The following is a 15,380-nucleotide window of genomic DNA, read 5'->3' as shown; positions in this document are numbered from 1 at the left end:
AAATGAAAACAACAGCATGAGATTGTGAAAACCTTCCTTATATGGAATCAGAAACTTCTAGTGAGTTTTAAAAGTTGTAATATTTTAAATTAAATTTGTAATGAACATTTAGTAACATCATCCTTGACTCCTTTGAAATATAATCTAGTCTGATTTTATAATCATTATCATTATATATATTATTTGATCTATATTTTTTGATTTATTTGAGCTACCTTACTAAGTCCTGATGTACTAAATAAAGGACATCTTGGGCTTTCCGTTGATATCTGATGTGTTTGGGTGGTCTCTGTTACCTCCAAATAGGAAGGAAATCACAAAAAACGTTTCATGGGAAGATTCTTTTTTCCTGGGTTCTCAGGAGGATATTGATGTTTATTTGTTTGTTCATACAAAAGTAACATTTATTTCTCCCCAAAGAGGGGGGACAAGGTTGCATCAGTCAAAACGTGACAAACAATATAAAATAAAACAAAGTCTTAATAATATATTTAAATTTTAATGTAACTACTGTTTTCGTTGTAAACCTTAAATGTAAATAAATATATTATTTCCAAAGCTTTATTTTTATTCAAGTCAGTTTATAAACAATGCAACACTATCCGACGTTCTCCGTGACGTCACACCCACTGTGATTGGCTGTGATCGTGATCCCATGTTTTGCTCCGCCCCGACTCTCCTGCCTCCCTAACAACCACCACCGGCCCGACCGTCTGCAAGATCCCTTTTCCGGACAGCTTTAACGGGCAGAAGCAGCGACTTGGTACCCAGGAACCACAGCCGACATACGGTAAGCTGACGTAGGCGCACTGCCGCCGGTGTTTACCCGTTTTAAAAGTAGACTTAGCGAGCTAACGGTACCCGGAATCACCCGCTGGCTGGGGTGGCGAGGCTAATAAGAGCAGCTGTGCGGTCATTTGTTCCGGTTAAAATGAAGATTCAAGCGGTGTAAGCGTCGCTAATTCACAGTTACATAGACTGGAAGGATGGTTTATTGGGCCCGCCTGTTCAAAGGTCCCCTGGTTTAGCTTTAGAATGAAGCAGGTAGAGGCCGGTGCCGTGATTCCCCTTCATTTCCGTGTTTTCTCCTGCAGACCCCCCTCCTCCTCTGCCCGGGCTGCCACCGCAGGTGTTCAAGCTGTTTTTAAAAAAACGTTGCCAGCACCTCACGTTTATTTGCATGCGAGGCTGTGGCTGTGCAGCACAGAGAGATTTAAATAATGCAAACCGATCTTCAGCAGCAACAGAGGTGGCTGAATATGAAGTGAGTAACGGCGGTGAGGCGGGGGGAATCCGATGTCCGATAATGGATGCAGGATATACTGTTAAAGCTGGCTAGTTCCCCCATCCCTAGCTTTGTAGTTAAATCATGAAGGCCTCAAATGACCCTGCAGATGTCATGGGTGTCCAGCATGTCCAGGAGATGTCCTGGATATGCTGGGTCTCCATTTGAAGCTGCTTCATCCTTCCTCCTCTTCCTTTTGTGTTTTTATATCAGGTTTATGCCTCTGGGGTCAGCTGGAGTCCTGCAGCAGAAACACGGGGCCCTCAGCTCAGGAGCTGGCCCATTTTGGAGCAGTGAGTGCCTCCGCAGTCTCTCAGTAATCCTTTAAGGAGCATTAGCGGGCTAAGTTTGGCGCTGCGACCGCTGGCCAACACGGGCCCTCACCAGCCGCCGTCATGCAGATACCTGACTCCTACAACCAGAAGAACTCGCTCTTCAACGCCATGAACCGCTTCATTGGCGCTGTCAACAACATGGACCAGACAGTGATGTTGCCCAGCCTGCTGCGGGACGTCCCGCTGGACGACAGGGATGACCTGAAGCCGACAGAGAACGGGGATGGTGGGGATGACGGTGGTGGCACAGGTAGCACCAGCCCCACTCACGACAGCGCCTACTTCCAGCCTGATACTGACATGTACAGCTCATACATCCTGCTTAAATCCATCCGCAATGACATCGAGTGGGGCGTCGTGCAAGGCGAGGAGTTGCGGAAGGAGAAGGCGGGTGTGGCCAGCATGGTGGTGGCAGAGGAGGATGACCTGGAGAAGCAGTTTCACTTCCACCTGAATGGACTCCACGCGGTTCTGTCGAAACTGACGCATAAAGCTAACACACTGACGAATCGCTACAAGGAGGAGATCGGCTGCAGAAACTGAGAGCTGAATGTCCTGACGGTTGGCGCTCTATGGGTTTTAGCTCAGTAACTACAAGCGAAGGAAGGAGCATGTGCAGACGCCAGAATTCACTTAAAAGCTTTTTCACAGCCCACAGTGGTGGATATCATTGTGTTAAATTAACTAGCCAGTCCCAAAAACGGTGAATAAAAATATCTGCAGATTGATTGTGTGACTGGAACAATTTGGGCATTTTTTGTCAAATAATGAGAACTACAATTTTAATAACAGTTATTCAGTCAACTGAGTCCTTGTAAGGGTCGTTAAATCATCTTAAATGCCACGTTTTTGTATTCACCGGCAGCTTTTTGGATCTCATTTTGGCACATGCACTGATGCTGACTTCATTCATTATAGCCGATTTATGCTTTGGTCTTTTTGAAGAGACTTGGCAGGGACATCAGTATATGTCACTAAGCACAAAGCTGATTCAAGCTTTAAAATTCTGAATTAAGTCTGGATCTGTGCTACTAAAGTCAGTACAGTAATGAATTTGTAGAGAATGTTTTCACATGAAATCAAATCACCTCAAATTAATACGTTTAAGAGATAGATGATGGGTATGCAGGAGAAGGACAAAGGATCTAAAATTGATTAATTTTGAATATTTGGGTGGTTTCATCAGAAGAAATCTGTTGCACTTCTAAACTACTGTAAACAAACATAACCTTAAAAAAACAAACAAACCCTAAACTAAACCATTTTAAATGAAATAGGATCCTGGTATAATCCCTGTGGAATGCCACTGAGCCAAAAATCTGTCTCTGATTCCAATAACTCTTTCTTTGGCATACTTTAAACACCTGAATCCACTGTTTGTCTTCTGGATATGACATCTTGTTAAGATTCGGCAGATTAGAGTGTCTCTGCTCTGACCTCCCTACAGCAGTTTGTAGTTGAAGAGCTAAAACATGTTCTTCATGGACTTCCCTTTTTTTTTTTTTTCTTTTTTTTTTCCCTTGAAGACTTCGTCGAGGTGGTGGGCTGCTTGCATTCTATTTTCAGGGTTGACGTCTGTCCGTTTAAAAGAAACAAAAAAAAAATCTCCTGACATCCTTCATTTCATGCTGCAAATTCCAAACTATGCAAACACACGAGAGCACAAAAGAAGCTGGCTTGACATTTCTGTACAGCTTTAGACGCACAAAAAGGAGAAAATATGAATCCTTAAATTTCCCAATCATAATAAGAACCCAGTTCTCATGGTGCATGATCGTTCATAACCTGTTAACATCTCCTGACAATCGATTGTAACCAGACCACAAATTCTCAGTTCTTTGGTTTAACTTAAATGTGGAAGTTCTGATATTTTAAAGATGCCACAGTTTGTCCATTTATTAAAGGACTAAAGCACCTTATTTTTAAAATTTTAAGGAGTTTGGCAGAAACCCATTGTTTTTGTCTGGTTTCAGCTGAATAAAAGAGAAGGTGTAATGAATGGTTATTGGCTGATTTTTGAACTGAACTTAAAGAAGCGAATGTTTTGTTTGTCGTCTCAAAGCTTTGTTAATGAATTGAACACTGTGCTTGATGGTCGATGACATGTGAAGGCGTTCTGGAGTCTGTGTGTGTGAAGAATGCTGGGTGTACATATACTGATGTTTATTGGTTTTTCTATTTCTGTCCAGTTTGACCATTAAAAGATTTTGGTGTGTATTTTTGGTCTTTTCGTTCATCAAAACTTACTGACCACATTTGGGGGAAAAAATGGTTTCCGTATTGCTGCAACCATCTACAGCTCCAGACCACGTGTTACCATGACAGCACTAGTGGCATGTCAGCATGCCGAAGAAAGGTGACACTGTGACGTTTTCTGTTCTCATTTCTGTCTCTGCGCTTGAAACAGAGCTTCTTCCTGGAGTTTTTAGAAAAGTGGCAACTGTTGTAGTTTAACCCCAACAATGATCTTTGTCCAACACTAACCCAGCAGTTTTAATGGTAATTAAAAACTGAATCTGCTAAGTTTCAGAGGTAGAGGTGGTTTCAGATGCTTTTTTTAAGGGATCATTTTGCATTTCATTATGTTGTGGTTTTGCAGACATGTGACCACTAACCACATGACATTAAGTTATGGTAAATGGTCTGTATTTGTATAGCGCTTTTACTAGTCCCCAAGGACCCCAAAACGCTTTACACAACCAGTCATCCACCCATTCACACACACATTCATACACTGGTGATGGCAAGCTACATTGTAGCCACAGCCACCCTGGGGCGCACTGACAGAGGCGAGGCTGCCGGACACTGGCCCACTGACCACCACCAGTGGGCAACGGGTAAAGTGTCTTGCCCAAGGACACAATGACCGAGACTGTCCAAGCCAGGGCTCGAACCGGCAACCTTCCGATTACAAGGCGAACTCCCAAGTTATCATTTGTGATGTGTGACAATCATGGTAACTGAATGATCAAGTAAATAAGGCCCCAGTCACAGGCCCAGAAACCAGTCTGAAACCACTTGTCATGAAGGAATTCATATTATTGTTATTAAGTATTTACCAACTGTTTGCTGATGGTTGATTGCATTCAAAGGGGAAATGATAGCTAAAGCCTCTGTTACACAGTCATGTTAGTGACCACCTGGCACTAGGAACAAATGTCTATTCCCCAACCAGGTGACAAATACCTCCTTATGCTTGGTTTAGTTGTTGGCGTCTTGCAGAGGTCATATTTTGCTTTGAAGTGATGGATTTGTCCACAAACTCCATCCAGCTGCCCTCTGAGCTGTAGTGAAACAAAAAATGTAACGAACTGGAAATGGCGGCCCTTTGCCTCATGCCTTGTGGGCACGACATCACATGAGAAACCTCAGCAGAAAACCCCTTAATAAATGTTTTAGGCGGAATATCTGGGAGCATGTTTCTATGAATGTGGACTCCCAGAAGTGGAGCTCTAGGTAAAGTATTTAGATATCTGGCAGCAGATTTGCCTGTAGAAACCAGAGCTTCTCATGTACGAGGCACATATTCACAGGGCTCACCACAGCAGGTAGCGCCACATGTTTGATTTGGCATATTTATGCCAGATGCCCCGTAAGGATTTGTGTATCCTCCTGGTCTCAAACCTTCATGTGTTAAGGAACATAATATCTTTGAAATAATGCAGGTAGTTTCACAGATATCAAAACAAATGTCCAACTTCATTGTGATATTCCCCATGTATGACACCATACACCAAATCCAGATGGACTTCTTTAGACAATGGAAATTTCTAATAAATAAATAAGTGCATCTTTGCCCTGAAATGTGTTTCCAGGCAAATCTGTGATGGTCAGGTGGGAGGAATTTAATGAGCTGGCATTGAATGACTCAGTTTTATTTAAAGAGCAAGGAAGCTCCAGTAAAAAGACATGTATTTTCAAAGTTCAACAAATATATGACAGTTAAGTGAATGAATAGTTACAATTATGTTTGTTTTTGCTGAGTTTTGCCTAAATTGAGCAGCCCGACCTTCAGGTTTAGGGTTTGACATTATATTAGTCATAACCTATAAGATACAGCAAAGACTGGGGATCTTACAGATGGCTCTAGATGTATTAATAAATAAAAAAAATAACTAATAAATCTAGGTCATCCACAGCAAATTGGTACAAATTAAAGATATAAGCAACATCTCTCCAAAATCCTAACATATTAAAAATTAACCAGTGCTGATAATCTTTTTCTTCAGATTTTTTGCTTGCTCTAAACTCCAGAAAGGTTCCCATTAATGCCCTGTGTGACAAAGAAAAGCATCAAATACTGTCTTAATTTTTTTTTTTTTCTTTGATCTGTAAAAATGCTGATTAACAGGAAGTCGTCATCACCGGGTTATTCTGGGTTGTATCAGATCAGCAGGTGAATCTTGTCGATCATTAAATTCATGGAAAGACTAACAGGACATCTGCAGCCAATCACACCTCCATTCACCTGTAATCTTCCATAATCCCTCCGACCTCGGAGCTGAAATGACTAAACTCAGCTGCCAGATAGTTTCCAGCACAGAGGAGTCAGTGAACGCCCCTTCACCCGCCAGAAACCATCTGCTGCTTAGTGTTATGGAGCGATTGTGGCTCAAGAGTTGGCAGTTTGTCTTGTAATCGGAAGGTTGCTGGTTCGAGCCCCGGCTCGGACAGTCTCAGTCGTTGTGTCCTTGGGCAAGACACTTCACCCATTGCCTACTGGTGGTGGTCAGAGGGCCCGGTGGCGCCAGTGTCCGGCAGCCTCGCCTCTGTCAGTGCGCCCCAGGGCGGCTGTGGCTACAATGTAGCTTGCCATCACCAGTGTGTGAATGGGTGGATGACTGAATGTGTAAAGTGCTTTGGGGTCCTTAGGGACTAGTAAAGCGCTATACAAATACAGGCCATTTACCATTTATGTTGATTCATCAGTTATTTATACATAAAGAAAATAATATATAAAGAAGAAAAACTAATTAAGGAACAAATATTAAGAAGAGTAGCCTTATAGAAGGTTAGAAAAGTGACCAAAAAAAATTATTTTAATGTTTTTAAGATGGACCAATTTTATTATATTTTACTATTATATTATTTAATATTATATTATTATATTTTACTATAACAGTATGACAGGTTTGGATAGGAACACTCCCCTTAATTTGTTTGTCTCAATTAGGTAAAATACCATTCAGGTGAATCAGCCATGCAATGAGCACATAATGCCCATCCAAAAGTCACTGAATAGCTCCGTGAAATCACCTGGCCTAAGATGATGTTTGGATAATGTTGGTTTCTGTTTTTACTTCTTCTGGGCCTCAAACAAAACCCATAAATATCAAAACGTTACATTCAAAATGTAGGGTTATTGTCTCAAAATTTTAGGTAATTGTCTCAACACTGTCAAAATTTGGGGTCATTATCTAAAGATTTAGGGTTATCTCAAAATTTGTGTTCACTATTCCAGATTTCAGATAGTTTACTTCAAATTTAGGGTTAGTATGTCAGGATTGTGGGTTATCTCAAAATATTGGGTCATTATCTCTTTTTTTTGTTTGTTTAGATTATCTAAAATGCTTGGTAAATGTTCTAAAAAATTGCCATTTATCTAAAAGGCCTGGGTTACCTCAAAACATGGGGTTAATATCTCAGTATTTTGGGTAAATTATATCAAATTTATAGATCATTTATCCCACATGTCTAAAATTTAGGGTTTTCTCAAGATCTTGGGTGAACATTTCAAATTTTTGAGATAGTTTACCCCAAATTTATGGTATCTCAGAATGTTTGGTTATTATTTGAAAATATTGGGTAAATAGCTCATAATTCTGGGTTATGAAAACCTTTTGGTCATCATCTCAATATTTTGAGTGAATTATCTGAAATTGTTTGGTCAATTGTCATCTCAAAATTTTGAGATTTACCCAATAGTTCTGATTAGTATCTCAAATCTCATTTTAAGATTATTGTCTCAAAATACTGGTCAATTATCTCAAAATAATAATTCACTACTGCATGTTTTTGGTTCACCAGAATTTATCAGGCTTTCTGTGAAGTGCAACCTGGTGGTGGAAAAAAAGGGATAAAGTTGTTGGGCCATTTCAACAATATAGTTAATGGAAATTTGTCTTGGTGTGCTCACACATACAGCAAAGTCAAGTTTATTTATACAGCACATTTCCAAAGTCCATGATGCAAGTGCTTAACAATGTAAAATGCCACTAAAATAAATAAAATGCACAACAACAATGCAGTAAAATATAGAAAAATTAATTAATAAATAAAATAGTCAATAAAAACAACAAAAACAACAACCACAAAAACCAAAATGTTTAGGTCAATGTGTTTTAAATGCTAGACTATAAAAATGTGTCTTTAATAAAGGTTTAAAGTGTTTGAGCATTTGTATGATCTAATATTAAGAGGAAGACTATTCCAGAGTCTGGGACCTGCCACAGAGAAGGCTCTGTCACCATGAGATTTCAGTTTAGCGCGTGGAATAGTTAAAGGGTAGTTTTGACCTGGACCTCACGGTTCTTTCTGGAGCATAATTAAATAGGAGCTCAGACAGGTAAGAAGGAGTTTGGCCGTTAAGTGATTTAAAAACAAAAAGTAAGATTTTAAATTGGATCCTGTAAGGAACAGGAAGCCAGTGTAGAGAGGCCAACACTGAGGTAATATGCAGCTGCATTTTGGACCAACTGGAGACGATACAGTAAGGCACATAACAGCACAACATGATACAAAACACAAGTGCATGCAACCCTGTCATACTACAGGGGGTGTCCCTATCTTTAAAGTGCTTTTCAGTGCAATGAGTTGCAGTCAAGATTGCAGGAGTGAAAAGCCCATACTGCAGAAGGTACAGTTAATGTTGCAAGTGCATGATGCATATGTATGAGATTCAGGGCATAATACACTCTGACTTCAAAATAAAAGCCCAGAGGGTTTTTTAAAGAAGGCTGCCAGGTAGTAAGACTTACCTATAAAGGGACTGGATTGACGCCCGAAAACAACATGCTTGATCTAAATAAAACAATGTTCTAATTTTTTTTAAATCTAAAATTGTTTTTTATACATTTTATTGAAAGTTAAAGTTTCCATTCATTTAATTTATTGCAGTTTGTCCTCTAACAGACTTCAATAAAAATGTCAGCAGGGGGCGCTGTGGTAACACCACTGTACACACACACACACACCTCATATCACTGTGCAGCAGAGTGAGTGTGTGTATGTGTCTGTGTGTGTGTGCGTGTCAGAGTGCCAATTAGTGTTTGGGAGGTTGGGCCCAGAATAATTAACACACACATACACACACCCACACACAAAAACGGTTTTCATTAGTTTGTGTGTAAATGTTTGCGTGCAGAGGAATGAAGGCAAAGTGTGAAAATTAAAGGTCAAAGGTCAGCAGCAGGAGGGGGTGGAGGAGCGTGTTTAAAGTTTTTGTGTGATTGATTGCTGATCAGTGTGTGTGTGTGTGTGTGTGTGTATTTGTACTTTAAACCTAATCCCAGCCCTCCTCTTTATGTGTGTGTGTGTGTGTGTGTGTGTGTGTGTGTGTGTGTGTGTGTGTGTGTGTGTGAGTGTGTGTTTCTTTGTGTGCGTGTCTCCGGCGTTGTCGGTGCTGTCAGGCCTCGTTTCCGTGACGGCCGGCGCTGCAGCTCTGATTATTCACCTGTCACGCCGCTTGCTCTCTCTCCCACACGATGTTTCTCGCCTGCGCGCGTGTGTCTCCCTCCTCCCTCTGCGGCTCACTGCTTTGACAGACAGTCGGAGGTTTCCACAGCCTGTACACACACACACACATGCACACATCCCAAATGTCTCTGTTATGACAGCTTTCACACATTTTCTAGGTAAATTTTTTTTTTTATCACAATCCGACCACCAGGGGGCACCAAAACAAGAACTGTATTGTTACACTAAAAAAAACACCTTTTTTGCCAAGTTAACGGCAAATAATTTATGATAATAAAAAGTAGAAGAATAAAAATTATGTTATTTATTTTACTCAAGTATCTGACCTAACATGACCTTCATGTTTGTAGCTACTGTGGTCAATATTTTTATCATCTTTCTGCCATTATTGGATTGACTGACGGATTAAATCTTTCGGGTCAATTTCCTATTTGTTAATGGGCATCCAAATGTCCAGAGTCAAGCATTGCTTTGTCACTGGCAGATGATCGCTGGTGCCCATCGAAGGTTCTAGGTGGATAAGTAACGTTTTCATTTGTCACTTAACTGTATCCCTTACTCTTATTAGTAGTCACTTAAGTCGCTTTCCTTCAAGCTGAGAAATGTTTACTTCAATTGTTCCACTTTGCATCGCCGGAAATTTCTTCACCTGCTATCTTGTGGAGCTGCTGAACATCATAAACTTTTAATGGTTCACAATCCAGCCTTGACAACCTGGCCAGAGTGTGTCCCAACTCTTGCCCAGTGACAGCTGGGATAGGCTCCATCACCCAGGCGACACTGATAAAGAAAGGAGAAAGAAAAGCAGAAGAGAATGGATGGCCGTATGGATGGATGATCATGGATGATTCATGAGCACAACATCTCTGCTAGTCACTTCCTGTGTGGACTTCCTTTTAGATTGTGTTTCTTCAAGCTAACATTACTTTAATTGCTAAGAGGAGAATGAAACACAAATATAGCTTGACATCACCCATTGGTTAGAGAAGCCCCAATCCGAAGCCTCAAAAATGAATTTGATCACCTCTGCCTAGTTTGCAGTCAAGTGACCACTAATGACATTAATTTATCCACCTTTTTGGGCGTATGACAATGTAAAGTCAATCCAGATCTGATCCATGACTGTTTGCTATGTGGTTGCTGGAGACTGATGAGAGTTAGATAGTGACTGATCAGTGAGAACCTGGTAACCTCTGCCTCCTATGGAAAAATTTGTATTCCCCGAATGGTTGGTGAATGTCTTCTGGCAAACACTTTGGTTGTTAGCAGATTGCCGTGGTTGTCTGTGCTTTCCACTGAAGACGGCTACTTTAGTGAAACACGAAAATGGAGAACATTTGCCTTCAAAGTCTAAAGTAAGTATGTAAGTAGTGGCACAATTTTACTCTGGTTGCCAGCAGAATTATTTTAAGTTTTAGTACCATTTGGCTAATAGTCAGCAAGTGCTTGCAGACAAATCACTCTCTGCCAGACAAACTATGGGAAACTGATAACCAAAAAGGGAGTGGCAAGTGTAACCTTTGTTTTTTTAACCATGGGTAGCTTGTGTTCAAAATAGTTCACAGTCACTTTCTGTTATTTAGGCAAGAGTCTGTTTGTTGACTAACATTAGTAAACATTAGTTAATGTTCCACTTGTTTTTGGCTTGTTATTGTTTTTTTTATTTATTTTTTTTTTTATTATATTTTATTTTCAGATGTTACAGACATGAGTGAGGGATAGGAAAGGGAGAAAGAAAGAGGAAGGAAAGGAAAAACAGAAGGGGAGAGGGACAGTGAGAAAGGGGGGGAGAAAAAAAATAAAAATCTCCTGGATCACCTGTTGAGAGAGGAATAGAAAACAAGCAAAAAAGACAAAAAAAAACAAAACAAAGCAACATACTAAACACAACACCATTGCATTAATCTAGCTAAGTGTAAACAGCAGTAAATACTAAATATTCAATGTTGTTGTGCAGCACGCAGGACAGATGTGCCTCGAAGTAGCAGCCAAGAAAGGTGTAATTTGGGTCTATGAGCAGTGAACACCCGTGTGCATACCTGTGTGGATCAGCGCGCTTGTATTCCAAAGGTTTCTCCATGTAACGATCTGCTAGGGAGTGTGGGGGGGCCACAGCCCTGTCCTCCAGGGTGTGAAGCGGGTATGGAGGAGATCAAAACTCCAGACATCCAGAGGCCCCCAGAACACAAGAGACCATGGAAGACCAACAGAGGGGCAGCCGCGCCACTGTTCCAGTAAGAGCTGAGGAGAGTCCCAGATGAGGGTTCACTCAGCAGCCGCGGAGCAGAAGCCAGGGGGAGTTGCAGTGACGCGCCCATGAGCTCCGCCGGCCGCCAGCTGTTCCTGAGTGACCGAGCCCCACCTCCGAAGGGGCCCGAGCGAGCCCCAGGCTCCAGGCCCCGATAAGCGGCCGCCAAGGAGTGAGCCGGTGTGTACCTGGACGCCCATCCCCAGACACAAAGAACCACCAACGCACCGACACCTGAGGGAGTCCGCCACCGGCAGGGGAAGTGGTGGTGGGTGGAGATAGGCCTCCAAACCTTGGAGGGCCTGAGATGTCCCCAGAGAGGTGGTGTCTGATACCCAACCTGACATATAGACACAGACATACAGGCACACACAGACACAAACATCCATTCCCCCCCTCATGCTCTCATATGTACTTACTCCACACTCAACCAACGTGGAGACAGACATAAAGAGACGCTGTACACACAATCACACTCCCCAAGCGTACTCTACAAACCGGGTCTAAGTACCCTTGCCCCTGGAGGGGGGAACTGCACCCAGACCCAGGTGGTGTTACCCTTTTCCCTGCGGTGGGGGGAGGCAGACCGCCCCGACTCCACAGCAGCAGGGAGGCCCCACACTCCAGACCGCAGTCGGACGGCCAACTCCTCCTAGCCCTCCCGCTCCAGCAGGCCGCAGAGAATGGGGGTGGGAGAAGACTCCAAACCTCCCTCCACCCACTCATTGTAGTGTTGATGCATATGTGTTCTAAAGTGCAATTAAAACCCAGGAGGGCATGGAGCTACCTGCCAAGGAGCAGCAGGTAAGCGCATAGTCCCTCCTGATAGCCCTCAATGTCTAAGTGTGTTTAAAATTGAGAGGTGGGCAACGACATCAGGGGTGGGGTGTACACCCTGATGGTAATTTGGACTCCGTGATTGTGCCCACCCCCAAGATCCTATATGTATGTGTAATGAGAGTGTGAATAATGTGAATGTCTAAGTTGTGGGATAAAATTGAGGCAGAGGCAGCCAGAAGGGGACAGAGGGGGGGTAGCCTCCTCTGCACCCTGGTGACATACCCCCACTCCAAGGCCCTGCATGTGTGGGTGGGTGGAGCGGGAAGAGGGAGGCAGCTGGAGATGGGGAGGGAAGGAAGGGAGGGGCAGGTAACCCCTCCCTGGGGCCAGCTCCCCCGCTGACCCCAGTAGGCACTCCCACACTCCGCGACCCGCCAGGGAAAGGGGGCCCAGGCCCATCCAGACCGGGGCCCAGTGCAGCAGCGCCCCCCAGCCCCACAGAGCCCGGGACAGTCCACCCAACCCCACCACAGAGAAAACTGCACCCACCCCACCATCCACTCATCTTCCAGACTACATAAGACAGTAAACGCCCAGGCTGAGATCTTCCTCCACCTCTCCTGTATCTCCCCCTCCTGCAGAGAGAGTTCCTGAAGAGAGGAAAGCTCCTGCAAGATGTGACCATCTCCCCCACCAGTTGAAGGGCCCCCCAGGTGGCTCGACACACCGGTGGCACCCTGCTCCAGGGCTGGGCCCCCATGCACCCACCCGCCCACAACCCTGGCAACACACCAACCAGGACCCAAGCCCCCCGAGGCCCGGCCCGGGCCCCAGCCCAGAGACGGAGCGCCCCCAGAACCTCACGCCCATCCCGGACCCACCCAGGGCCAGCCAGGCTACCAGGTCAGTAACCCACGTCCGTCAGCACAGACCCTCCCCTAGCCCCGCTGCACGCAGCCGCGAGGACACAGTCACCTGAGAGCCAACAGAGCCCCCAACCGGACATGACCGCTACCCCGGGTTGAGCCCCCCAAGGAAGATGCCTCCGGGGAACCCCCCGACGCCCTAAGCCTGTCCCTACCCCCACACCAATCACAACAGTGAATTGAGAGGTGGCTTGTTATTGTTGCCGCATCCATTTCTGCTCACCATTATGGATGTGGCTCATTACCGGTGGTGCAAGAGAAGAAGTCAAAACTGGAAATAATGTAATTGCATTTGAGTTTTTTTCCACAAACTGGATTTTTTTTCCAACCGTTGTAACATTTCTATCATGTATGATGTCAGATATCGACATTGTCAAAGCAACATCAGTGCGTCAAGTCGTAAAATCTGTGTACCACAAGTGTATGATTGAATCTCTTCAAGTTGGCAATTTCATGCAAACTGTGCAAACTTTTAATAGTGCAGTAGTATAGTAGCTACAGCCTTGTCTTTATACAGTAATATCACAGAAATACAAACAGCTGAGTTGAGTCCCATGTGGCAAAAAGGGATGATGAGTTGCTTTCATCTGAGTTACATTGATAAGCTGCGATCAGATTGATTGCAATGTGTTGGCATTTACAAATTAGACTGCAATTATTTGCACACCTTCAACAATCTGTCTGAGACTGAGCTGTAGTCAGTGTGAATCAGACCGTGATTGTTTGCAGACAGGTTGCCTCCTATCAAGCAACCTGTGCTAGTGTGTTACAAAAGTGGTCGCCCAGAGCTTCAGAGTGTTGCTCACTGAACTGTGGGATGAACAGGTGCAACTGGTTGCCTAATGCAGCGGTCCCCAACCCCCGGGCCTCGGACCGGTACCGGTCCGTGAGTCGTTTGGTACCGGGCTGCGAGAGTTGAGGCTCAGGTGTGAAATGTATAGTTTAAGGTTTTTATCGGTTTCCAGCGTTATTTTGTTATCGTTTTTATCGTTAACTCGGTTTTCCTGGGTCTTTTCACGTGTGTTATAAAATAAATCTTCTTTTTTTCGGTACCGGTACTAGTTTTGTTTTGTTGTATTTATCCGTGACACCTTAAAGGCCGGTCCGTGAAAATATTGTCGGGCATAAACCGGTCCGTGGCGCAAAATGCAATGAATTTCAATGCAAAAACAAGGCATCCACCAATTTCCCCTAGTTGCAAAGAGGTTACTGTCCTATTAGAGGGACTGAGCCATTAGAGGCAACACAGAGTTTGATCAGCCCCTCTTAACCTTTCCTTCAGTCTGTTTTCCATCTTCTTGTTTCAGTTCTTTCTCCTTCTATCTCTGCTGTATCCTGTTGGCTCCTCCTGAAAGCACACACACACTCAAACATGCACACAGTGCCTGTCAGTTGCTGCACTGGGGGAAATTTGCAGCACGGCGATCAATTTGTCACACAGAATGTGTGTGATTTATGCGACCCTGTAGACATCCATTAGCCTCCGTCTCTTTCTGTTTCCCTCCGCTCGTCCTTTCTTCTCACCTCTTTTCCATTTCTTTCCATCACCCCCTCTCTCTCTGCTACTGTTTCTCATGCCATCATCAGCGGTGATTAGATGCAAAATGAAATGAGCAGCAGAAGATCATAAAAACATGAAAAAAGAACAGCAGATTTTCACAGTTACAGTAAAGAGAAGTTTGCATGGAGAGTCGACACTGACATCATGCCGCAGCTCGTGTAGCACATGAAATCTGATAACACGTTCATCGCACAGAGAAACCCACTCCAAACACAAATCCTTAAAAGCAGGATGTAAATGTACACAATAAACTGATGGCCACATTAGTCTCATCATATTTGTTTTAAAACACCAAGATAGTGGTGGCAATATTTGACTTGAAGCTTTGTGACGGAAGTTTACTATCCAGTTAGTGAGATCACAGTACTTACATCCACATCCAGACCACATCCTCTGGTTGCTTTGGGAAGAATGTGCATTTCGTGAGTGGTTACTTACTGTTTCTAGGTAAAATCGGTAACTGAAAGGATGCTGCATCAATCCTTGCAATTAATTTTTCTAATAGATTCCCACAATTGCTCATGGTTTGCTTGGAAGATGCCAACTTGTC

At 43.5% G+C, this 15,380-nt stretch overlaps 1 protein-coding gene across 1 annotated transcript; it reads left to right on the top strand.

Moving 5' to 3' along the window:
• The first annotated feature begins 648 nt into the window (after nucleotides 1-648).
• LOC146641760 (mid1-interacting protein 1-B-like) lies at nucleotides 649-3,837 on the top strand. Its single transcript, XM_085398970.1, has 2 exons — nucleotides 649-790; nucleotides 1,499-3,837. Exon 2 carries the CDS (start codon nucleotides 1,681-1,683, stop codon nucleotides 2,161-2,163), a length of 483 nt encoding a protein of 160 aa, XP_085255096.1. The 5' UTR covers nucleotides 649-790; nucleotides 1,499-1,680; the 3' UTR covers nucleotides 2,164-3,837.
• The last annotated feature ends 11,543 nt before the right edge of the window (nucleotides 3,838-15,380 follow it).

This window comes from Rhamphochromis longiceps, linkage group LG23, assembly GCF_057381845.1.
Source record: "Rhamphochromis longiceps isolate RC_006_pf linkage group LG23, R_longiceps_female_GT1.1, whole genome shotgun sequence".
Classification (NCBI taxonomy): Eukaryota; Metazoa; Chordata; class Actinopteri; order Cichliformes; family Cichlidae; genus Rhamphochromis; species Rhamphochromis longiceps.
The sequence above is the reverse complement of the archived record's forward strand: the minus strand, read 5'-3'. Positions and strand labels throughout refer to the sequence as shown.

What these genes read in the sequence shown, in the direction of transcription:
- LOC146641760 (XM_085398970.1), top strand. Translation starts at nt 1,681, where the DNA reads ATGCAGATACCTGACTCCTACAACCAGAAGAACTCGCTCTTCAACGCC.